The sequence below is a fragment of the Diabrotica virgifera genome, chromosome 7 (assembly GCF_917563875.1).
Source record: "Diabrotica virgifera virgifera chromosome 7, PGI_DIABVI_V3a".
NCBI lineage: Eukaryota > Metazoa > Arthropoda > Insecta > Coleoptera > Chrysomelidae > Diabrotica > Diabrotica virgifera.
The window spans coordinates 93,418,297-93,445,521 of record NC_065449.1 but is presented as its reverse complement, the minus strand read 5'-3'; the positions used below and the strand labels follow the sequence as shown (position 1 = coordinate 93,445,521).

General features: G+C 33.9%; 1 protein-coding gene across 2 annotated transcripts in view; it reads left to right on the top strand.

Annotated features, from left to right (window-relative positions):
* LOC114340166 (transcription elongation factor SPT6) overlaps positions 1 to 27,225 on the top strand; it is a 168,549-nt gene that overhangs the window by 74,974 nt on the left and 66,350 nt on the right. For both annotated transcript variants that reach the window (XM_050655712.1, XM_050655711.1), the window contains 5 exons: positions 3,066 to 3,195; positions 4,843 to 5,022; positions 11,755 to 11,920; positions 11,977 to 12,153; positions 20,152 to 20,367. In XM_050655712.1, the coding sequence (XP_050511669.1) occupies positions 3,066 to 3,195; positions 4,843 to 5,022; positions 11,755 to 11,920; positions 11,977 to 12,153; positions 20,152 to 20,367 (869 nt within the window). The remainder of the gene's footprint in view (positions 1 to 3,065; positions 3,196 to 4,842; positions 5,023 to 11,754; positions 11,921 to 11,976; positions 12,154 to 20,151; positions 20,368 to 27,225) is intronic.

Genomic DNA, 27,225 nt, shown 5'->3' with positions numbered 1-27,225 from the left:
AGGCGCGCCAATGATGAATACAAAATTTTTAATTGTATGTCATAAAATTCGTAATAACTACCTCCTAAAACTCACCAAATTTCATTTTCATGGCTCAACTGGTCTTAGAGCAATAAAAAAATTGGCAGTTTGAAATAAAAATTTCAACACCCCGTATCTCCGAAACTAAGCATTTGCGGACATATGTTTATAGAGCAAACTGGCATTAATTTTTCATGTAGAATTAGCCCTTAAAATTTTTCATACTTATTTACTAACACCCTGTATACTTACCTACATAATAATTAATAATAATCTATTTTTTTAAAATAGTCCAACAACTTAGTTCTATTACACAAAATTATAATAAATTAATTATAAACAAACACTATTTCCCTATGGATCAACACTAACGAATTCCAATATCTTAGAAAATAATACACTACTGCACTGAACAGATATCGATATAGATAACAGAACAGATAAGAGAATCGGGCTATTTCACTTAGAAAATACCGACGGAGGTTTGTCAAAATGACAGTGACTATTTATGTTGTCTTATCAGTTATTAGTTATAATATTTTCGATTTCTTGTTATAGATAATTAATTTTAGTAGTTCCAATGTGACGCAAAATCTATTTTTCGTCGAAGTAAATCAGGAAAAACATGTCTCTATGCAGAATTTAATTATGGTGAATTTTTATGTGGGTGTTTTTGGTGTAACCTTAAAATCTTCGGAGTTATAGAGCAATAATTGAATAAAACACGATTTCCGAGCACTAATTTGTTTATAAGAACAATAGCACATTATCTGCGGACTTTGCATACCTAAATTATTAATACAGTAGACTCGCGATTATCCGAGGTAATTGGGACCGTGACTACCTCGGATACCGAAAAAACTCGGTTAACACAGAGATTGGTTATACTGATAGAAAAATATGTACATTAGTAACGATTAATGTGTTTAATAACTAAAAACTAATATAAAAGTAGTATAAAAGATAAAAAAATTTACCTTATAAATGTTACTGTTTAAAAAAGTCTTTGATTGATTTTTGTTTCAATTTCATTCCTCTTTTTGAGGCGGCGATGTTGCGCCAACGTTGAAAATGAAGGACGTCTAAAGGTGTCGATTCTTCTTGTTGCTCGACGTATGCGAGAGCTGCTTCAAGGGACTTCAATCCATCGGAATGAGAAATCTTCTGTGTTATCTCATCTGTATGTCTTGAGTTTTGTTGTCTATGTTAAATAATTTTTTCCACTACTTCTGAATAGTGGACACTTTTACGTCGTCCCAAGCCGATGCAATCCAATAGCAAACATCTTTTACCGTGATCTTCTTCAATGCCTCAATTACAGTCAGCCCTCCATCCAGCTCAGTTAGCAGTACCTGAAGAAGCCTCCGCCGATAATTCCTCTTCATTGTTTCTATAACGCCTTGGTCTAGGGGTTGGATGAGAGATGTCACATTGGGTGGAAGAAACACAGCTCGTATGTCACCACTAACCAATTCACTCGCGTCTGGGTGGGATCATGCGTTGTCCAACAACAACACAGCTTTCCGGGGCAGATTTTTGTTTATTAAGTAGGCATCAATGACAGGCACGAAGTCATTAAAAAACCAGTCTTTAAAAGTGTTACAGTCCATCCATGCATTGCGTTGGTTTCTATAGATTGTAGGTAAGCAATTTATTTGGACATTTTTGAACGCCCTTGGATTTCTGGATTTTCCAATTAAAAGAGGTTTTAATTTTAATGAACCAGAAGCATTGTTGCAAATCATAATTGTAACTCTATCTTTGCTTTTTTTGTAACCTGGTGCAGTTCCTTCATTTTTAGCAGCTAGTGTTTTCGATGGAAGCATTTTAAAGTTAAAGGCCTGTCTCATCACAGTTAAATATTTGGTCTGAAGTTAGTCCATCTTTAAGGATAATGTTTTGTAATTTTAAGTAAAATGTTCCAATTTCAGTTGAGTCAGCAGAAAGTTTTTCGCCGCAAATGTTCAATTGTCGGATGCCATATTTCTTCTTCCATGAGTCAATCCATCCTTCACTAGCACAAAAGTCTTCTCCTCCATCCATAAACTTCTTCTGGAATTCAATGGCTTTTGCTTGGAGTATTGGACCACTTATCGGGCTGCCCAATCCTCTCATTTGTGAAAACCACAAGAACAACGCCTCAGAAGTTTGTTCATGGTCCCCTTTCTTCATGGTCTTCCGGGCCAATCCACTACCACCACTCACACTTCGGTTGACCCACTGTTCGATTTCAGTCCGCGTACGCTTCCAATCTCCAACAGTTACTTCTCCGACACCTAAATCTAAAGCAACCTTCTTTATTGATTCACCTTTGTCCAACCTCTTAATTGCATTCACTTTTGTTTCCAAAGATACAACTACTCTCTTCCGCTTTCCACTCATATTGCACACAAAGATGCTTTCTTACACTCACAAAAATCAACTAAAAAATTAATTATGAATCGGATAAAAACTCGGATAAATACACAAAACAGTACATAAAAGGAAACATTTTACCGTACAGTAACTTTATTTGACGATCTTAACAGCAAACAAATCGGTAATTAAATTCACACTGATCAACATAAAAAGGAACAGGAAGTTGTTGACAAAACACGACACAAAAATTTCTGAGAATACCGACTCTACATCAGCTCGACCTACAGCATACCTACAAACAATTCTCTTCTTGTCAATACTCCACAATTTTCATATTTTCAATGAATTGCCCATAAAACAGATGCCGTAATAACTTGTGACCATCGAACCTTTTTTTATTACTCGGTATTGTGATTCACCAAGTACGGCTTTAAAAGTAAAACCGAGGCAAAATTTTGCCTCGGTTAATCGAGGGGCTCGGATAACCAAGACTCGGATAATCGCGAGTCTACTGTATATACAATCATAAGATTCGATTTCAGCAATACAATTGCTGGTAAATAACTTTTCCTTGTATTTTGCTAATTTGTCCAGAGTATTCAGAAATAGCGCTAAATTGAGTCCTTTTAAAGCGTGCGCGACAATGTGCGTTGGGTGCATTGTTTTTAATAAGAACCTTTTTTTAGGTCCTCTAGCGAAGAAATTTGGTTTAACGCCTGAAGAATTTGCCGAAAACCTGAGAGATAATTATCAGAGGCACGAAGTAGATCAAGAACATATAGAACCTGTAGAAGTCGCTAAAGAATTCGTATCGCCGTAAGTAGACTTTTTCAATTAGTCCATTGAATTATGGTTTTTGCTTCAAATTTTAAAGAACCGCTTGGATTGACATGAAATTTTGCATACACATAGGTAACATATCGAAGAAGAAAAGTGGTATACAACTTTTGTTCTAAAGCATTTTTTCACGAAGTTAATACTTTTCGAGTTATTTGCGAGTAAATATGTTTATTTTTCAACAAAAGTAACTCAAAAAGTAAGTATTTTATTGAAAAAATCATTCTCAGTAAAAATATAGCTTATAAATAAGTGAAAAAAAAATGGTGTATGTATGAACTCTCTAGACCTAGTAGCAACAAAGTTGTAGCTAATGAAAATAGGTTCACATTGGTCAAAGCGAATATTTCAACGTGAAATAACCAAAGAATAATGTACTTTGTGGGGAAAACTCAATATAACTTTTTTAAAGTGTTCAAAAAAATCTTTAATTTTGTTTTTTAAAAAAGTTTGTAACATCAAAAGTAAGCAAGATACGCTCAAAATAAAGTTGGTCCTTTTTTTTGGTCAAAAAAACTCGGAAAAATCACCCCCTATTTGGCATCTTAAATCAAATTAATCGTTATCGTTTTACGGTATCAAAGTTATTTTACTTATGTATATGAATATTATGATCTGTAAGTTTCATCGGTTCAATGGGCTTATTTTTGAAAAAAAGTGGTTTTAAAGTAAATTTTTTTTTAATTTTTAATTTTGAAAAAATGCTTTTTTTCAAAATAACTTAAAATTTATTAGTGATACCAAAAATGACAAAGAGTAAAAAAACGTAGGTTTTGCTTTTTTAATTTTTTGTTTTTCTGTAAGGCAAAGGTTGAAATATGGCTGTTCTAAATTTGCATACACTCGCGATTAGTGACTAGTTCAAGCCCTTTCAACTACAGCCCCTTCAAAAATAAGCACTTTGAACCGGTCAAACTTACAGTAAACAATACATACACGAGTAAATCAACTTCTGAAGTGGTAACGATTAATTTCATTTGGGGTGCTAATTAGGGGGTGATTTTCACGATTTTTTTACCAAAAAAAGGGAACAACTTTATTTTGAGCGTAACTTTCTTAATTTTAATGCTAGAAACTTTTTTAAAAATCAAAAATAAAGCTTTTTAAACGTCTTAAAAAAAGTTGTGATGAGTTTTTCCCAAAAAGTACTTAATTTTTTGGTTATTTCACGTTGAAATATTCGATTGGGAATTTGACAAATATAAACATTTTTCATTAGTTACAACTCTTCTTTTACTGGGTCTAGGGATCTCATACATACATTTTTTTCACTTTTTTATGGGCTATATTTTTGCTAAAAATGTTTTTTCGATAAAATACTTACTTTTTGAGTTATTTGCAAAAAACCGTCTTTGTTTAAAAATGAACATATTTACTCGCAAATAACTCAAAAAGTATTAGTCAGCTTATCCATTTCCGGACTTATTTTGAATGTTAATTTTTCACAGCCATGGCAAAAGCACACTTCGGCACAATATTACTTTTCTTCTTTGACATGTTACCTATGCCTATGCCAAATTCATGTCAATCTAAGCGGTTCTTTAAAATTTATAGGTTTTGTAATGTTTTACCGTTATCGAACGAACTAAATATAATTATTATTTTTTTATTGTATTTATTTTATAGGAAATTTCCTACAGTGGAAGAAGTGTTGCAAGCTACTAAACACATGGTAGCTTTACAAATAGCAAGAGAACCATTAGTAAGGAAATGCGTAAGAGAAATTTTCTTTGAACGAGCTAGATTAAACGTTTATCCAACCAAAAAGGGTGTGAAAGTTATAGATGAAGCTCATAATTGCTATAGGTACAATAATTTAATATATGTATACGATCCGACAAGCGAGAACTGGCGGCTGACCTTCTCGTATTGTGTATTTCTAGCTGTGTATTTTCGCTCAAGGTCACGCGCCAGCTCTGGCTTGTCGGATTGTACGTATTATATTTTTTTTACGACCGTTTAATAATATGCTCATTATTCACTATTTTTGAATAGATAATAACACTCATTACTCACAGGCTGCAGTTACTCACGGGTTGAAGTTAGATTCAAGTGGTGCATGGCACTTTTAATATACTTATTATTAGCAAATAAAATTACTTAAACTTTATCTAATAAAACAATCATTGTAATTTATATCAATTATTAACTTCGAAAAATGTTTAAAGGATTTTCAACTGTAATAATGGATCAGTATATTTTTTACGTTTAAATTTCAATATTTGACATTTTAAGATTGACGTTATTAAAAGGTAAACAAACAATATGTACTAATTCCGTAATAGTTATTTTCCTAACAAGTGCAGAAAGTCATACTTTTCCGCACGCGACTTTGCCGAACGACGCGAAGAGAGTTCGGCAAGCAGTCGAGTGCGGAAAAGAGACTTTCTGCAAGCGTTAGGAACAATATTTTTTCTACGAGTCTTTAAAAAATGACCAAATCTTAATCAATTAATTTAATTAATATGAAAATACATACACAAATTAATTCTTTGACAAGGTTGTCAAAACCAAAGTTTCAGCATAATTGGTTATCATGACGACGATCTTGGTTTCCATGACGAGGATTCAAAACCACTGTTATTGTCTACTGATTTGACTTTCGAATATTATGTCAAAATTATTTTATTTCATCGAATTCTCGCGTTAATTTAATTAGAACATGAACACAATAAGATATATTTGAAATAAATTAGTAAATAATGTCTAAATATTAGTTTATTGCATGTATTATAATTACTTTAAGGCCATATTAACATATCTAAATTAACACGTGTGCGGAAAAATAAAACGCGGGCGGAAAAGTAAAACGCGTACGGAAAAGTAAAACGCGTGCGGAAAAGTAACACGCGTGCGGAAAAGTAAAACTTTCTAAACTAAAATGCGTGCGCGAAAGTAGACATTTTTGCACGCTCGTAGAAAAAAGAGTTTACGGATATGAAATTTATATCGATGAATTGTGTTTCACTTACTGTTGATTGTACAACAGATTTATTGGAAGCAAACGTTCTTTTTCATGTAATTTCCATAGAATGTCTTATTTTTAAAAGCCACCGCCATTATATACCATGACACTAATGACATTTTTATGATTCTAACAGTGTTGCCATAGTTATATAAAATATGTTTTCTTATGAAGAATAAAATCTTTCGATTTTAAATAATGTTAGTAGTTGATAATTATATCCTTCTACTAATCAGAATAAAAAAGGGTCGTAGAAAAAGTGTAGTATTGTACTCGCATGTAATATCATTACATGCTCGTTGAATAATATCCTATTTTTTGTAATTTAACCTTTTCGCAATCGGTAGTGGTCGGAATTGATCTTGTGAATACTTTTTTTTCACCTTTGGTTACCAAAAAAGTAAACTAGAGCAAATCTCTATCATATCAACAACAACTCCACAAATCTCTCTTGATAAATTGATGATTTCTAGTCGCTGCATGAAATAGAAAATTCTTCTTCGTCTTCATGTGCCTCGTTCTTTAAGGATATTGACCACAAACCATACATACGCATAGACGTTTCACGACCATGTTCATCTTTTGGATCGAATTAACGCCATCTCTTGATTGGAATGGGAACTAAATTGACAAATTTTAGTTCGTAGGAATTTCAAATTATAAATTTTGCGGGATTTTTGATGAAATTTCGCAGGAATTAAAACAACAGAAAGACAATTCAATGTTTTACTGAAAACTTCAAATATTCCAATTTGTTTTCAAAATGCTAAACACTACTGCCATGTGTCACGTGAAAGCACTGATGTAATATTGAGTTGAATGAAAATTTTTGAAAGAATCTTGTAGGATGATTGTTTAGATAAATAACATAATCTTTTACAAACTTCCAAAAATATATAGGCCCGAAATGTTGATGACACACTTGTCTATTGGAGTAAACTGTTTCAGGATCTATTATATTGTTTTTTAAATGTGGAGAAACACAACACGGGATGATCAATATAAACTAAAAATTCTACTCATAAAAACGGAGAGGAGGTTAATACAATTGATTAAAATTGTGATTAAATCTAATTAAAAACGTAATACCACTATAATAAAATAATTAAGCCACAAACTGTAAAATAAAAAGTAAATAACAAATTAATTTAATTGTCAACTGTCAGTTGTTAAATATGACAAGAGAATTGACTGTCAGCGACATCTCTGGATTGGAATGGTAACTAATTTGCTGTCTTGACCTTGACAATTTACGTGAAACGTCTATGAGTATGTATGGTTTGTGATATTGACGATCACCATGGCCCATTTTACTCTGTCTGGAGTGGTTCTGAAGAGTTATATTGTTGTTTTTCCACTCCATTACTTTAAATTTTTCAACCAGGACGTGCGTCGTCTCCTCGGTCCTCTTTTTCCTTTCACTTTCCCTTTTATACCCAATCGCATCAACTCATATTTTTCATTCCTTAGTATATGACCAAAGTAGCTCATTTTTCTTTCCTTCGTAGTGTTGAGTATTTCTTTTTTCATCTTTCTTAATGTTTCCGTGTTCGTTACGTGTTGTGTCCATGATATTTTCCACATTCTTCGATAACACCACATGTAAAAGCTGGAAAGTCTTTTCAGTTGCGTCCGTAATTGTCCAGGCTTCAACGCCATATAAATGAACAGAGAATACGTAACATCTCAATACTCTAGTTCTAATTTCTATTCCCAGTTTTCCATTCCATAATACTGATTTCATTTTATGAAAAGCGCTTCTGGTCATCTCAATGCGTCGTTTTATTTCAAGGCTGCGGTCCCATTGTTCATTTAGCTCACATACCAAATAATTTTATCTGGGTACTTTCTCTAAGGCTTTTCCTTTAACGTAGATTGTTTCGTCTTCAATCTTGTTCTTACTGACAATCATGATTTGTGTTTTTTTTGTGTTCAGAACCAATCCACACATCTCGCCACAATGCTTAGTGCCATCAACCAAAATTTGCTGTCCGCAAGGAGTATTGTATCGTCTGCATATCCAAAATTATTCACTAATATAGTGCTCCGTGAGTGCACAAATGAGGGGGTCCTTAGAAGAATGGGGAAGAACCGAGAAGTACTAACCACCATCAAATCTGAAAAGTTAGAATACTTTGGACACGTCATGCGAAATGAATCCAGATATGCCCTCCTACAAGTCATCCTGCAAGGAAAAATATTTGGAAAGCGAGGTCCAGGAAGAAGATCATCCTGGTTAAACAACCTCAGAATCTAGTTCAACACAACATCTGTGCAGCTTTTCCGCGATGCTGCAGATAAAGTGAAGATTGCCATGATGATCGCGAACATTTGTCACGGATAGGCACATCAAGAAGAAATAGTGCTCCGTGTTATCAGTTATTGATGTGCCTTCATTGATGTCGTTTAGTGCCTCTTTAAACATCTCTTCTGAGCACATTTTAAAAACTAGAGAAGATAGTACACATACACATCCTTGTCATCCTTTTTAGAATTTCTTTAGATTTTTGTTGGTCTACTCGAACTATGTATGGCTTTCTGATATCGGTATGAATTTGTCTTCTTATTTTTCCTGCTTCCTTAATAGGCTCGCGCCTAATCTATCTTCGGATGCCTCCTCATCAGATATCCAGGTTGTCACTACATCTCTTTCTTGGCCTTCCTATACTCCTTCGGCCGTTTGGTGATCTATCTCGTGCTATCTTTATGAATTTGTAATGATTCTAATAATAAAATAGAAAATAATTGTCTTTAATTGTAGTTTACCTTCAGAAATAATGCCGGTGTTTTAAGATGAATAAGTTTTTAGGTTTTTCCTTTTAAAATTATAAATTGTAATGTAAACGGACAATAAATGTGCGTTTACATTAATCAGTCAACCGCATTCGATTACCGACTAGATTACTGTTAGTAGCATCCACTGACCGAGCTGATTAAACGTGCCTTGAAAGGCTATAGCGGGATAAGATGGTCAAAAATGCCCTCGCACCGATCAGCCCCGCTACTTGTGGGTCTGGATCCCGCGTATGAAAAAAAAGTTGATTAATAGCAAGCTGAAAATTTGTTAATAGCTTAAGGGTGTCTAGTCGGACAAACTTTGATATATGGGAACACTGGACAGGGGAAGTTTTATATGTAGAACAGGTTAAAAATTTGGAACGGTCAGACCACGAAAACGGCACATGTATTTTGTCCGACAGAACAGACTTAAACTCTCCGAGCAGAGATTAAACTCTCATGCAAAAATCAGACTGTTATTTATCACCAAATGGGCGTTTTAATGAGTGGAACATGTAGAATATGTCAAATGACAGGAATTATGACAGGTAATTAAAGCTGCCCCTGTTACAGTGTTCCCATATATCAAAGTTTATCCGACTAGACACCCTTAAGCTATTAACAAATTTTCAGCTTGCTATTAATCAACTTTTTTTTCATACGCGGGATCCAGACCTATTGTGTTTTCAATAAAGGATATAAAGTTATGCCCTCATGCAAATTTTGAACTTCCCAGAAGTCCTAGAACCTCTTGAATCGAGAAAAGAAGAATTTTTAGGTGTTATGTTTTTTTGAGCGCAATTTTACTTTAAAAAATCTGAAAAAATTCAAGAAGATGTATCTTTTGAATAGAAAACAGCCTGATTTTCAAAAAAAATTTAGGTTATGATATGATTTGGCCAACTTTTAAATAGTATTTTTTCGTGTATTTTTTGTCGTTCTTTTGAATGGCAGAGGCAGAATTTTTAATATCTGGGCGGAAAGAACGAAAAAATCGAAAAAACTGTTTTTTGGTTGTCTCGAGATGCATCTCGGGACAGCTAATTTTAGGATTTAGTATCCTGACTACAACTGAAAAAAAAAAAAAAATTAAAGTGCGAATTTTGTCATAAAATTTGGTATGTGGAGTTATAATAATATTTGGAACAACTTTTCCAAATAACTTTTTTCGTAATCTCTAACGCGAAGCAAATCTTAGACAAGGAAAGAGAGAGGACGAGTAATCCTATGACCAAAAGTGAAGCCAAACCGTCACCAGAGATTTTGATCATCGACGTATCTCTGGGGTATTTTATGCATTGAGTATTTAAAATGAAAACATGAAATGTATTTAAAATGAAGAATTTGTGTATGGTAAATGTTTTATTAAGTTGCTCATATTACGTACATATGTTTCAATACATACATATGTTCTTATTACGAATTTTAGATGAGGATTTACTTTATTTTTCATGAAATTTTAACCTTCAACGAACACCCACCACTGGCAACCCATTGTTATATTTGACGTGACCGCCATGTTTTTGGTGACAAACAAACCAAAAACTGGCTTCACTTTTGGAACATGTGTATTAAATGAGTGTTACCCGTCCTCTCTCTTTCCTTGTCTAAAGGCGGGTTCTCATTAGTCAACCTCATTGATCAATATCCTTGATTCTATGCTATAGAAATGAAATAGATTTATATGAACATCGATTCAGCGATATTGTTCTATCATATGGAATTTCAATAAAAGTGAAAAGCCTTCCTACTTTGATGGATCAAGGGAACTGATTCTATCAGATAGAACAGTGCTTGACAGTGAGAACTAGCGTTCAGTTGCGTTGGCTTGTATTTTGTGGTGTTAAATAGTAGCATATGAGGTTAAATTCTTTGTGAAAACGATAAATGTATAATATTGTGAAAAATGTCAAATTTTAAATGAAAATATAACCATATCTGCAAGTTTCTAGAATTATATCGGAGAGAGGAGTGCATATGGAATATTAAGAGTGAACAATATAAACTGACTATAAACGATATTAAAAATAAAATTAAAAGTATCCGGACAACCTACAAAGTCGAAACGAATAAAATATTAAAACCAAATAAAAGTGATACAGGAACAGATGATCTGTATAAACCCAAACCGTTTTGGTTCGACCAAGCTGATGCATTTTTAAGAGGTGTTTCCGTTGCAAAAGACAGTTAGATATTTTCTTCTTTTCCTATTTTTAAATTCGTTTTTTAAATATTCACACACAATTCGAACGCCACCATGCACAATTTTCTTCTTTGCGCAATTCTTCATGCACAATTTTTAAAATTAGCACTTTGTAGACCGAATTCAATATCCTTGAAATAGTGTGAATTTGAATTCTATGTTCAGTTGCATAGAATCAGCGCTATTGATCAATGAGGTTGACTAATGAGAACCCGCCTTAAGAAGCAAATCGCGTTACCGTCCAAATCATATTATCATAACCTAAATTTTTTTTGAAAATTTCAAAATTTTTTCCTGGGCTCATTTTCAATATAGAAATCTGAAATCTGTTTTGTAATCAATCTCTTGATTTTTTTCAGATTTTTTAAAGCAAAATTGCGCTAAAAAAAAAATAAAACCTAAAAATTCTTCTTTTCTCGATTCAAGAGGTTCTGGGACCTCTGGGAAGCTAAAAATTTGCATGAAGGCATAATTTTATATCCTTTATCGAAAACACAAGTAGCAGGGTTGATCGGTGCGGGGGCATTTTTGACCATCTTTAGCCTTTGAAATTATACTTTTGTGTCTTCATTTACATTTCCTTACTTTTTAGTATGAAGTATGTAAAAAATAAACCAGTAAGAGATCTTGCAGGCGACCAATTTTTAAAATTATGTTTAGCCGAAGAGGAGAACCTCCTTACTATTACCATCAATGACCATATTCAAGGAAACACTACTAACAATTACATTGATGAAGTCAAACAATTATATATAAAGGTGAAGTAACCTTAACTAAATTATGTTCTGTATTTGATTTTCGTTGTTAATTTTAGGATGAATTCAGCAAACACGTTCAGGATTGGAATGCGCTAAGAATGGAATCGGTAGAAAGGGCTTTAACGAAAAGTGTCTTACCAGATTTAAGATCTGAATTAAAACGAACGTTGCTCACAGAGGCTAAAGAATTCGTATTAAAAGCTTGCTGTAGAAAATTATATAATTGGATAAAGGTAAGTTCCCATTAGTTTTTTACCATAGATAAATACCTATAAAGTGTGTTTCTTTAGAGGGATAGAACTTTGAAATGGAATAAAACAAAGGTGATTTTGCAAATTGACATGAAATTGACTTTATTCGAAAGATAAGCTTTTGACATTATAATTTAAATATGACATCTGGCGTATGGCCTCCATGGCTGGCTCTGACGTAGTTTAATCTGGAGGTCTAATTTTCGATGACTTTTTCCAACATTTGGGGCCGTATATTGGCAATAACGGATGGTGATGGTGATGTAGAGCAATAGTGGCAATTCTTTAAAAATGCAGTTATCGAACCATGTAGCAGAGAACTCACAACAACCAAATGCAAGAAAGGAAATTGGATGACAGAAGAGATCTTGTAAATGATGGAGGACAGAAGACAAAAGAATATCAACATAACTCAGTATCAACAGCTTCATAATCAAATAAGAAGGAATATAAGAGAAGCTAAAGAGACTTTGCTGGAAAATGCGAAAAAATAGAAGACTTACAAAACAAATACGATAACTTCAATCTCCATAAGAAAGTTAAAGAATTAGCTGGGTTAGCAAAACAAAAAACCTCAAGCATACTATTGGGTAAACAAGGAAACATTTTAATGGAGACGCAACAGAAATTAAGAAGATGGAAGGAATATATAGAGGAATTATTTCATGACCACAGACAGGAAAACATATTATATGAAGATAATCAGAGTAAAGACGAGGGACCCGAAATAAGAAAGTCAGAAGTTATGCATGCAGTAAAGTCCATGAAAAATAATAAAGCTGCTGGTCCAGATGAAATACCAAGTGAATTGCTAAAACTGGTCAATGAAAAAGATATAGATCTTTTAGTTTAACTATTTAACACAATCTATTCCACAGGAATCATTCCATGTGAAATGCTGACATCAACATTTATTTGTTTACCAAAGAAAGTAAATGCTAAAGAATGTAGTGATTATCGAACGATCAGTCTAATGTCACATATATACCTTAAAAACTCTGCTAAAAATCATCCCTAATAGATTCCCAGTTTGGATTTCGGAATGGAGTGGGCACAAGAGAGGCACTATTTTCTTTTAATGTGCTGACCCAAAGATATATTAACCGAGATCTTTATGTATGCTTTATAGACTATAACAAAGCATTCGATAAGGTAAAACATGTCCGACTTATAGAAGTACTTAAAAACAAGAATCTGGATATAAGGGATGTAACATTGATATCAAAGTTATACTACAGCCAACGATCAAATGTGAAAATTGGAAGAGGAGTGTCAGAAGAAATGGAGATAAGGAGAGGGGTCAGACAAGGTTGCATACTGTCGCCGTTATTGTTTAATGCTTATTCTGAAGAAATCATACAAGAAGCTTTGGTAAACGAGACAGTCGGCATAAAAGTGAATGGAAGTTTAATTAGTAACATTAGGAATGCACGATAACATAACAACAGGACGATACAGTCATAATAGCCGACAACTTAGAAGACTTAGAAAGAATAATAAACAATATATTAAGATATAGTGTAGAATACGGACTCTAACATGAAAAAAACCAAATTTATGAAAATTAGCAAGAACAACAATACAAACGAAATATTAACGGTAGGCATCCAGCAGATTGATAGAGTAAAAAAATATACTTACTTGGGAACGGTAATCACAGAAAATATCGAATGTACTGCAGAAATAAGAGTGAGAATTGAAAAAGCACGTGCCAACTTCGTGAAAATGAAAAAGATTTTATGCAGCAAAGATTTGACATTGCCCTCAGAATAAGACTAATTAAATGTTATGTACACAGTGTGCTTCACTATGGAGGCAAATCATGGACATTAAATCGACTTGACGCGTTTGAAATTTGGACATTTAGAAGAGTGTTAAGGATTTCATGGGTAGATAGAGTCACTAATATAGAAGTGTTAAGGAGAATAGCCAGAGACAGGGAAATCGAAAACACAATAAAAGAAAGAAAATTGCAATATCTCGGACATGTGATTAGAGGCGAAAGATATAACATCTTGAGACTAATTTAAGGAAAAATAGAGGGTAGGAGAAACGTAGGAAGGAGACGCGTTTCCTGGTTGAAGAACCTGAGCGAATGGTTTGGTTGCAGCTCAAGGCAACTGCTCAGAGCAGCTGCCTCGAAGGTCAAGATAGCCATGATGATTGCCAACCTTTGTCGCGGAGATGACACTTAGAGAAGAAGATCGGCAATAACGCGGCCAATGTTGTCTTCCAAGTGGTCATTCATTTCATGCTTATCGGCATAGATTAGCGACTTCACATATCCCCACAGAAAATATTCTAACGGTGTTACATCGTACGATCTTGGAAACCAATTCACGGGTCCGAAACGTGAAATTATGCGGTTACCAAACGTTTCTTTCAATAAATCAATTATGGCACGTGTTGTGTGACATGACGGCTGCGCCGTTTTGCTGAAATCACAGCTCCTGTACATCATGGTTGTTCAATCGAGGAATGAAAAAGTCAGTAATCATGGCTCCATAGCTGTCACCATTGACTGTAACGTTCTGGTCAGCATAGTTTTTGAAGAAGTACGGATGTACTTACAACAACATACACTTGAGGATTATCTTCACTCCAAATACGGAGTGAAGTTTTGTTTATTGACGTAGCCATTTAATCAAAAGTGAGCTTTATCGCTAAACAAAATTCGCTTATGAAAATCGGGATCAACGGCAATATCATTTTGGGCCCATTCACCGAATCTATGCCTTGCTAGGTGATCCTGTAGCTTCAATTCTTGCATGAGTTGAATTTTGTAAGCTCGCAAAAAAATATTTTCACCCTATTCGAGAACGGAGCCAAGGAAGTTGGTCTTAAGGTCAACGAGGACGAGACCAAGTACATGGTGGTTACGAAGAACCCAAGACCAAGGGTTAGACAAAACGTAACAATTAATGAATACAACTTTGAAGTCGTCAAAGAATTTTAAGTACCTGGGAGCGATCATAGCATCTGAAAATAAATATGAAAAGGACGTGGCAGCCAGGATCGTTGCAGGAAACAGGGCTCATATTACTCATTAATGAACCTACTTAAATCAAAAATACTCTCAAGACCAGCAAAAATAAGAATATATAAGACAATAATTCGTCCCACAATAACGTATGGAAGCGAAACATGAACTCTGAATCAGCGGGAAACGACAAAATTACTGGTATTTGAAAGAAAGATACTGCGGACTATCTATGGGCCTTGCAGAGAAGAGACAACAGGAGAATGGAGAAGAAGACACAATGATGAACTCCAGACAATATATGGAGATGAAAACATAGTACGCTACATTAAAGCAAACTGAATACGATGGGCGGGTCACGTGCTAAGATCAAGTGACGAAAGACTTCTGAACGCCACATTCTGGGAAAGGCCCGATGGAAAAAGGTCAGTTGGTCGCCCAAGAAAGAGATGGAAGGACGCAGTAGCCAGTGATCTACGCAAAATGGGAGTACAGCAATGGGAAATAGCTGCTCAGGACCGACAACAATGGAGGGAAATAGTAAACGCGGCCAAGACTCACATGGAGGTGTAGAGCCAAATGATGATGATGATGCAAACCAAGATCTTTCCGCAAAATCTTCCATAAAATGGATGGACACATACCCAACTGCTGTGCACGATGGCGGGATCTTCTTCTATGCTACGCTCCACAGCAGCAAAAACTTCTTCTGTCCGCACTGTGTGACGACTCTGTGGATGCGTATTATCATTTAGAGTAAACGTGGTGCGAAAACGTTCCATGGTTAACCGATTTAATTGCTCTGGTGGACAATTATGCAGACCATAAAAAGGACGTAGTGCACGATACGTATTTCGAACAGAACCATGATTTTCAAAATAAATTTGCATAATTTGGAAGCGTTGTTCAGGCGTCAGTCTATTCATGTTGAAATGTTAAACCAAACTAAATATAAATCACTTGACAGCTGTCAGAGTGGCCGCCAGTTAAAAAAGTGTTGCCAACTTATATTTTTATACCTCCAAAAAACATCCTTTAAATCATACTATACCCTGTTTTTAAACTAGGACGAGTAAACTCAAAAGACAGATCCACACCCGGTAATGCCACTAGAAAGATCATCACATTCATCTTCTTTTTTGGCTGATGATGTCAGTCCTCGATGATAATCCATAAATATTATATTATACTAATGTGTCGCTAAAGACTTCTAAAACAACAGTTTTTTATATAAATGCAGACTAAAAATCTATAAATTAAAGGAATAACGCAGAAAACATAAAAAATCGCCGATATAATTTAATGAATCTACGAATTGTAAATGCCAATAGCGTCATAATTTTATAAGTGTCAGTAGTGTCAAAATTTCATAATTTAGTGGAGTAAACTTGACTAATTGTACCTAATTGGCGGTTAGACCAATTACAAACAAGCATTACGGCGCGGTAAATTACTCCTCCTAGTTTAAAAAAGAGGTTTGGATAATCATCGTTACATGTTTTCATTGTTTTCGATTGTCCGTCACATCGTGTAATATGTTTTTAAGTTTTGTCCAGTCTGCATGTATGTCTTCCATTTCTTCTAGCTTAAAGGTTCTCAATTTGTACCTAACCAAGATGTGGAGACGTTTCACACTGTTTCCTAATGATATTATTATAAGCTTTTTTCCAATCATTTGATTACACACAGATGACACACACATTACAGATCCCACATTTTTATTAATAAAATTTCTTGTAATCATAGTTTTATTTGTGATTCAATGATTTTATTCAAAGGTTAATGATGTTATTGTTTAATGATATTATTAATGTTGTATGTATCGTTTTGAGATTAACGTACCCCCTTCCAATTAGTGCCGATTGGTATGCCCCTTCTACTCTTATGACTACGTGAATCTGTTTTCACTTTCTTTCTCTCTTGGCTACCATTTTATAGTCAATCTCAGATATATTGCGTAAACCCTCCAATGAAATGCCAGTTAAAAATACTATCTTATTATAATCAAGTAAACTAAATCAGAATAGATATATGTCCGTAACAGTCTATCAACCCCTGGTCGGAAGTTCCAGTATTTCCTCTTCTGGAATGGAGGAAAGTTCCAGTTGTTTCATTCTTTTTAGACTTGGAGCTGAGCACTTCGTGATAATGTGTTCCATATGATATGTCCACCTTTTCACCACAGGACGTCCATGTGTCTTCATCCACCAGTCTCATTTTACTCATGTGATATCTACAGTGGATATGTCCTGTTGTCTTCTGTCTAGATTCAGCTTTTCCTTCCCCTCCTTTTGTTAGGGCTAAGGAACTTCTTGTGGTTTAGACCTAGTAATTTATTCCAGGTTCTGTTGATTTCATGGTTTATCCATTTAGTAATGACCTCTTCATAAACCCTTTGGCCCAACATGGGAGTTGGTCCTACATAGGCTTTTGTTGCTCCGAGTATAGCTTGCTGATCTGATTGCTCATTGCCTGCTGTTCCTTCATGCCCTGGCATCCAAACAAGTTCAATCTTATTGTTATTCGCCAGCTACTTAATGGATTGATGGCATTAGTAAAGCATTTTTGAGTTTTCCTGAATCTGACGTTATATTTATTGTCCAAGACCATTTTTGTCGATGTCTGGTCACTTGCGTCTGCCATGACCAATAAAGAAGTGGCTCTGATAATTTTGAGATTACCTTTAAGGTCACCTTCTTTGAAATGGTACTCCTCATGTAGTGTGTCTATTTCATGACTTATTCCTTAATTACCACAGGAAGGCGATCCAAACCAAGGAGGATCTCCATGGCAGCTGTCGGTGTTGTTCATAGGTCACCTACTTTGATCTCCTTTCATCCATCAGACAAGATTCGTAGAGGATGCCAGGTCTACTTACAGGTCTGCTTATAGATCCAGGTGTTCGCTTTGGGGTTCAATCTCTGCGTTTTGCTAACCACCTGGCTACATGACGATAGTTTTTTATGGCTCCATTGGTCGTTTTGGATGGGTGACCTCCCTGAATGTCAATTTTTGTCAATCACCGTTGAATGTGAAAAAATCGTTTCATTTAGTCTAATACTTGGAATCTTGAAATTACTTCGTTTAGTAAATGGAATGATGGTGTATGTGTGTGGTTGGGATATTGACTGCGAAACAATGGAACGATGTTAGTTTTATTCGAATTTATATTCATCCCTTCTTTCTGACATCACTCATTTATTAAGTTAACTGCTTTTTGCATTTCTTCCCATAGTATAGAGTCATGCTTTCCTGTCTCTGACGCTGAGCTCGCTGCCTGTCTTTAGTCCATTTAGGCGAGCAGCAGCAACCCCTAAAATTACGTTATACCGACCACGAAAATCAACTTTAAGGTGAATGACCAATTTTGGTGATTCTTTATGTTTTCGAGGTCGCTGAATCTGAATATGAGTTTATTTTGATCTAGAATTGGTGGAACATGTTCAAAAATCAAATTTTATGCAAAAATGCGAAAAATCAATTTTGACGATTTTTCAACTTTACCTAGCTGTAGCTTTGGTCGCTGTAAATATTTCCTTTTGAAAATTTTACTGCATTATCTCTGAAGCATTTAGATAACAATGAGATTTGTACAAAATTTTTAAACAAATTAAAAGAGGAGTTGTTAATTTTTAAACATTTTGTCGTCAGATTTTGTTAGTTTCATGTTTACTTAAAAAAGTTGAGTGACAAACTTTTTAGTTTATAATTTTAACTAACACAGTAATAAAGCATAATTCATGAAGTTTTCTGGAAAATTTTAAGAAAAAAAATGCAATAGCGGTATACCCCAAAATTCGCTTATTTCTCGAGATACTGACCACGTTGAATGGCTAATTTTGATCATACTTTATGTTTTTAGTGGTGCTGAAAACGAAAATTAGGTTCATTTTAAATTTTACGTGGGGAACATTGTCAAAATAGCAATTTTATCCTAAAAATAAAAAAAAATTTAATCACGTTTTTTTGCGTTTAACTCCCTACAACTCTTCCATTTTAATATTTTTTTCCAAAATTTTTACAGTATATATTTGTTACCTTTTTGAAGACAATGGGACCTGTTTCAATCTTTCGGTCTTATTATAATAAAAGTTATGAATTGTTTAAAGTAAAAGGTGCAAATTCCTGAGTTGCAAAGTTTAATCGCAAGAGTTGAGTGACAAAATTTGAAATTTAGCTTTTTAGTCAAGTTTATGTTAAAATATAGAGTACAAATAACAAAATGTTTTATAGAAAAAAAATGGTGCAACTTTTAATTTGAAGAAAAACGTGATTTCATTTTTTGTTATTTTTAGGGTAAAATTGCGATTTTGACAATGTGTCCCCCATCTAAAAATCAAAATAAACCTCATTTTCGTTTTCAGCACCATTAAAAACATAAGTCACCCAACTTTTTTAAGTAATCATGAAACTAACGAAATCTGACGACAAATTGTTTAAAACTCTCTTTTAATTTATTTAAACATCTTGGACAAATCTCATTGTTATCTAAATTCTTCAAAGATGACAGTAAAATTTTTAAAAGAAAACATTTACAGTGACCAATGATATAGCAAGGTAAATATGAAAAATCATCAAAATTGATTTTTTGCATTTTTGTATAAAATTTGATTTTTGAATATGTTCCATCAATTCTAGATAAAAATAAACTTCATATTCGGATTCAGCGACCCCAAAAAACATAAAAAATGACCATAATTTGCAATTCACGTATCATGGTCGCTTTTTCGATTTTCTAAGCCTCAAATTAGAGGTGTGCCGCTCGCCTAATTATAATTATTTTGCCAACCACTCTATTTATGAGGGAGTTTGTCAGAGTTATAGGCAGCATTATCAAAGACTCCCTCTATGTCTATAAAGACTGATGTGGCTATCTACTTTAATTCCTTAGCCCTCTCTATACTTTTTACAAGTTGATATAGAGCTGATAGTGTTAATTTGCCTTTTGACACGAATTTACTTAATTATTACCTTTTAAGATAGAACTGTTCGGTTTTTAGATTGCTCCATACGCAATAACTTTTCCCGATGAAGACGAAGATGATTGGGATACATCCAAAGGTGTTAGAACTATGGGTGTAGCATACGTACCAGAGCACACAGTATCAGCTTTTACCTGTATTTCAGCACCAGACGGAGATATAACTGATTATCTCAGATTACCAAATATTCTAAAAAGAAAAAATAGCTTTCGAACTGAAGAAAAACTTATGAAGGTATGTAAATTAAATTGGTTTAAACACAATAGAGAAAGAAACGTTTTTTTAACCCTCGTAAGGCGGTGCTTAGATTCTTACGTAAACAACGGTGCGGGGTGCATGTGCACCCCATCTGTATATCCATTTTTTTTATATGTGAACGTCGGGGAAATTAATTTGAAAGATAATTAGGACTTATTTATTATAGTACGAAACATAATTTTACAAAAAATTACTCATTTCTTAAAAAGAATTATTATAGTCGCAAGACAAACACATGAAATTTTTCACAGAATGAGCAACCAAAAGTTTTTACACACAATACAGTTATGCCGGGACTTTCGGTCTTTTTTCTCTGACATAAGTAACACCGACCTTGTCTTGTAGCTCTGTTAGCTCCAGGTGGAACATCAGAAACGTCCAATTCAGAATACGAAATTTTCATCATATGCACCCAAAAGTCATTTTTTTTTTAAAATCACGTAAACGCAAAGAGTTTTAAATGCTGTAATGGGTGGAATACGTTTAGAATTGAATTTAATACGAATAAAAAAATGGACAAAAATAAAAAAATATATTAAAAAAGATAGGTGAGAAAAACGAGGTCTGGGGTGCAGCTGCACCCCGCCTTGCCTTACGAGGGTTAAGATAAGTCTTTACAATATTTTTTCTACGGCCGTTTAAAAACATGCTTAATGTTCACTATTTTTGAATAGATAATAACACCCATTACTTTACCCATGAGCAATAGTTCATGACTCACGAGTCATTACTCACTGTTTTAATTTTTCAACTGATGCATGCCTAGTGACATTGTGACAGCTATTAAGGTCGAAACATACTGTCATTAAGTTACATGTTCTATTACGTTGCAATCTTTAAATTGAATTATCTTACAGAAATATACCAAAATTTTATACGAATAATCCTCACGGTCGAGACACACTATTGTAACAATATTATACGCCTCCTAATAGTAGGCAACTAATTATTCAGCCGCGTACTCTTTGTGAACGACTTTAATTGTTTTTGTAAATTTTAATTTTAATCGAAAGTAGACGATAATTATTGTTCATTTTTTATAATAATAATATTAAGTGGTGATAATTATTTATTTAATTAATTATAAGTTCATTTCACAATTGTTCAAATATAACAATAAATATTTGTAAAGAAAATGCTAACAATGTACTTAGTATAAAGATTTTACTACTTATAACTCAAAAGATGTTGGTGTAACTTACGTCACTTATAATATGTAATAAACAAATGATAACTAAAGTGATTTTTTGTTAATAGTTCGACTAGTAAATCAAAAAAACAATAAAAACATATTTGAATTTAATAAATAATCATTTCGTTGTGAATCGAAACAAGAGCCGTCTTATTTTAGTTAGTTCAGAGAGCGCAAAAGCACTCTAACTAGTTTCAACTCTTGTTAGAGTTTCGTCAGAGAGTGCATATTTGATTCTCTCTGAACCACTAAAATTCTGGCCGCCAGCCTCAATCCACAAACGAAAGATCACAATGACATGGATGCCGGGGCGGCATCTACCAAAGACGAACGAAAGTTTTACTTTTAATATTAACAATATTAACCTTTAACTACCCGCGCATCAAGTTATGACATAACTACACGCGTGGCGTACTTTATACGCCACAAGAAAATACACAATAACAGCGGATTTGTTTATTTTTTTTTTAAATACACTTAGTTGTTTGTTATAAACCTTATTCGGCATCAGTGAATACTTGGAGTTCCTTCTCAGTAAGCCAATTAGGATTTATAACTGGAATCATGGAATAACTGAATTCCATGATAAATAAAATTGCTAATAATTTTTTTTTTAAATATGATATCTCACGGGAGAAACGTATTGTTTATAAAGAAAAATATATTTTGTGCCATAATAACTAAAAAACAATTGAAATATGTACTTATATTACTACTTATATTAATATAATCGTGGCGTATATTGTCCCCCACCGGAAACAACAAATAATAAACTGTAAATTACGATCTTCCCAGAACGCCGATTATAACGAAACTAAAACCAAATTGTAAAGCACATTCCAGTGATAGGTTAGATACATAAACAAGGTCAAAAATTAAATTTTTAAATATATTTGTAGTAGAATTCTTATATATGGCGTACAAAATACGCCAGCGCGTGTAGTTAAAGGTTAAAAATAAAACTATTAACAAACTATTAATATTAAAAAGAAAGTTTTACTTTTAATATTAACAATATTAAAAATAAAACTTTATTAGAACTAATCTTCTGGTTACACCATTTGTGGCTTCTAAAATTTCCAAGCCAACGAATTGCCGGAGCAAAGAAGGCCGGGAGAGATCTATCAGGTTGCATCTCACTACCCGCCTGTCCAGCACGGTAAGAATTCCAACAAAGATTAACCAGATTATTAATTATTAGACCAATCAAGTTAGTAAAAAATAAGCCGTTTTTCGACATAATTGAAAAGACGAGGTTTGACAGTTGAAATGTGTAGTATGAGATATTACAAAAGGGCTACCATCTTGGGATTCATCAATTTTTTAGTGGAACAATTTTTAAATAAACAATCAAAACGTCAAACTTAGTTTTGTGCTCATAACTTAAAAACTTGTTTATTTAGAGATTTGACGTTCACAGGTAACTTTTTTAGAATAAAAAGATACATCGAATGAGATACTCTAAATGAAAATCGGTTAATAAACAAAAAAGTTATTGCAAAACAGACGACAAAATCATTGTTTTTTAATATTGTTAATAACAATTTTATTGTTTATTAGAATATGTTTAAATATACCTAAACTTGAGGGTATTATGGTGCTTGAATGGTGTGCAAAAAATGGTCCAGATCTGTTTAATAGTTTTCGCAAAATTGAATTTGTTTATAAATTTTTTTGAAAAACGAGCTAATTTCTGAGGCTGGTCCAGTTAATATAGCTGAATGTATCTCAATAATCCGGAGCTCATTTTCTTCGTTAAGATGTATACTAACAGCCTATGAAAAAAAAAGTAAAAAGAATTACATATACGTACACAAAATTATTTGTTAATAAATAGCAGTTTTTAAGCATAAACAATTACAATAATTTCGTAGAAATTAGATCAAATTAAATGGCAATAAAAAATACGGAAAGCTGGTTAAAATACACAACTTGTAAAAAAAAATTTAGGTCGTACGACCCTTGGGGTCTGAGATAGCCCCTTTTTTTTGAAAAAATCACTGTTACGTTAATTAACAACACTAAGATCTGAAATTAACCAATATTTTATAAGAAAAGTCAAAGTTTTTAACAAAGTTTTTAGCAAGAAAAAATGTTAAAAATTGTTTAAACAGCAGTGTTATAAACAAAAAGTATTTTGCGTTCCGACTAAAGTAAAAAATAGCGGGCGCAGTCGACTGACTGAATAGTGGGCGCGGTTGGCGATCGGCAGCAACTCCTAAAATTACGTTATACCGACCACAAAAATCAACTTTAAAGTGAATAACAAATTTTCGTCATTCCTTATGTTTTCGAGGTCTCCGAATCCGAATATGGAGTTTATTTTTTTCTAGAATTAGTGGAACATGTTCAAAAATCAAATTTTATGCCAAAATGCGATAAATCAATTTTGATGATTTTTCAATTTTAACTCACTGTATTTTTGGTCGCTGTAAATATTTCCTTTTGAAAATTTTACTGTGCTATCTTTGAAGCATTTAGGTAACAATGAGATTTGTCCAAAGTGATTAAACACATTAAAAGAGAAGTTGTTAATTTTTAAACATTTTGTCGTCAGATTTCGTTAGTTTCATGCTTACTTAAAAAAGTTGAGTGACAAACTTTTAAGTTTATAATTTTAACTAACACAGAAATAAAATATAATTCATGAAGAAGTTTTCCAAAAAAATTTAATTTAAAATATGCAGTAGGAAAAATGTTATGTGACTTTATAGACGAGCGGCACACTGGCACACACCAAAAAAGCTTATTTCTCGAGATACTGATACTAATTTTGGTAATACTTTATAAATCATCTTGGAGGAGATTACTAACTCAGTGAGCTTTATTAGTGGACTGTTTAGCATAGGGTGAATTTAAAATAGAATAAAAAAAATAACAGTAAAAAAACCAGACCTTAAAGTAAATTGTAATAAAAATATTTCCTACCTTGTCATTTCTCGTTGCACAAGCTGGAGCAGGCCTGCTATTTTTCGTACTGCTATTGCTGAGTAGTATAAAGTATAAATCACTCGCGAGGACTATATTGAGTTTCTATACACTTTTCGGAATGATTGTAAGTGACTGTTAACCAAGAGAGTTGGTTGGCGAATTGTCTTTTTAAAATGAGGCGAGTAGGCAGGTAATTACATACAAAAAACTTTAAGGTTTTTACTTGAAAATAATGATAAAAATTAATACATACTCACTGAATTAGGTATTGGCCTACTCGTATATACGGGGTGTCCCATAATATTGAAAAGAAAATGAATTAAAATATTCTTTACAAAAACAAGAAAATTAAAAATTGTTATTCCTACTTATGTGGACGAACCACAACCGCCCACCACAATACGCAGTATTGTTACGGCTCAAAAGGCAAAGGACATAATTTTACTATAGAGCGTTTATATATACCACTATTAGTTTTCACTGTGGCCACTCTAACTATACCATCAGATCCAGGATGAACCTCAATTATACGGCCCAAAGGCCATTGTAGCGGGGGAATATTATTTTGGCGGATTACCACTAAGGTACCTAGTTGGACGTTTGGAGACGGAGAATTCCATTTAGCCCTTTGATGAAGAGTTTGGAGGTACTCCTTAGACCACCGTTCCCAAATCTGTTGGTGCAACTTATTTAATAATTGCCAACGATTCAACCGATTGTGCGGAACATCGAGCAACGTTTCTTCGGGCGGAGCACTCAAAGGCTCCATGGTCAAAAAATGTCCTGGAGTTAACGCACTAAGATCGTTTGGGTCTGAACTTAACGGGCATATTGGCCTCGAATTCATGATGGCCTCAATTTGAGAAAAAATAGTATATAACTCTTCAAAAGTTAGTACTTGTTCTCCAATTGTGCGAATTAAATGACCCTTTACCGTCTTAATATTAGATTCCCATAAACCTCCAAAGTGTGGAGAAGAAGGGGGAATGAGATGCCATTGAATAGATTCATGAGAAGCAGCTTGTGATGCCAATCTGTTAAGTTCTGCTCTGGCTCCAACAAAGTTAGTGCCATTGTCACTATAAACATGTTGACATCGGCCTCTACGACTGACAAATCGCTTAAACGCAGCTAAAAACGCGTCAGTGGATAAATCAGATACGAGCTCTAAATGAAGAGCTTTTGTTGAGAAACAAATAAAAAGCGACAAATACGCTTTAAGAGTTTGAGACTTTCGAAGTTTGGAAGCTCTTATAGGAAAAGGGCCCGCAAAATCAACTCCAACATTACTGAAAGGTTTTAGTTGAGATATTCGAGCTAGCGGTAGATTTCCCATTAACGGAACTGGGGACAAAGGATTCACCTTAAAACATTTAACACATTTAGACAGTACTCTACGAATGGCTCGTTTGGAAGATATAATCCAAAAACGCTGAGAAATTAGGTATTGAACAGTTTGAAGCCCGGCGTGTAGATATTGCAGATGAGTAGATTCAATAATCATATCAGTTAATTTACAACTGTTAGGAAGTAATGCCGGAAATTTGCGATCATACGAAATGGGCGCATTAGCTAGGCGACTACCTACACGTAGAATTCCCTTTGCATCGATAAAAGGTGAAAGCTTTCTTAAATTTTTTGGAAGCAGCTGTTTATCTTGGATAAAATTTATTAAAGTATTAAAAAAGATCTGCTGTGTTCGTTTAACAAAAACCAGTAAGGAGTTATGTTGCTCCAATAAACTTAAACAACCTATTTCCAGATTACCATATCGGTTTTTGGTTACATAATGGAAAAAACGAATAATGTAACACAAACATCGAACACACCTATTTAAAGACGAATGACGATCCAATAAAATATCTAAAAAATTATTGGGAATTTCAGCAATCAATGCGACAGTCCGCACTTCCAAATTTACATTAGTAGACTCCTTTGAATTAAGTTCAAAGAACGTTAGCGGATCAGATTGTAAGAAGGTTGGCCCCGCCCACCATTTGGAACAGTTAATTAACTCAGAGGGTAAGCAACCCCTTGAACCAATGTCAGCAGGATTTTCTTCAGAAGGAACATAGTGCCAACATGAAGAAGTTACTCGTTCCTGCACATAAGCTACTCTATTGCTCACAAAAGTTTTCCACTGATGAGGGGAAGATTGTAACCAACGTAATGTAACAGCAGAATCAGAATAACAGTATATTTCCTTGATTTCTACTTTATCTTTAATAACAGAAGAAACAAAGGAGACTAGTCGAGCCACTAAAACCGCAGCAGACAATTCTAATCTGGGAATAGTAAGTCCCTTATTAATGGGTGCGACCTTAGATTTAGCTATAACAAAAGAAACAAAAGGTTGGCCTGAAGGTGATAAGCATCGAAAGTACAAGACAGCGCAGTAACCTTTCTCGCTAGCGTCACCAAAACAGTGAACTTCTAAGCGTAAAATATCGTCAATTAATAAACGACGAGGTAAATTTAATTTACTCAAATATGCTACATCATCAATGTATTTTTTCCACAAACGGATAATTTCTTTTGATGGAGCATCATCCCAACCAATCTTTTGAGTCCATATTCTTTGAATAAGGTGTTTAATTAGAAATGTTATTGGAGATAAAAATCCAAGAGGATCAAATATTTTTGCTAAATTGGACAAAAGATGACGTTTTGTACAAGAAGAGTCTAAAACTTGAACTTTAAAAGCAAATGTA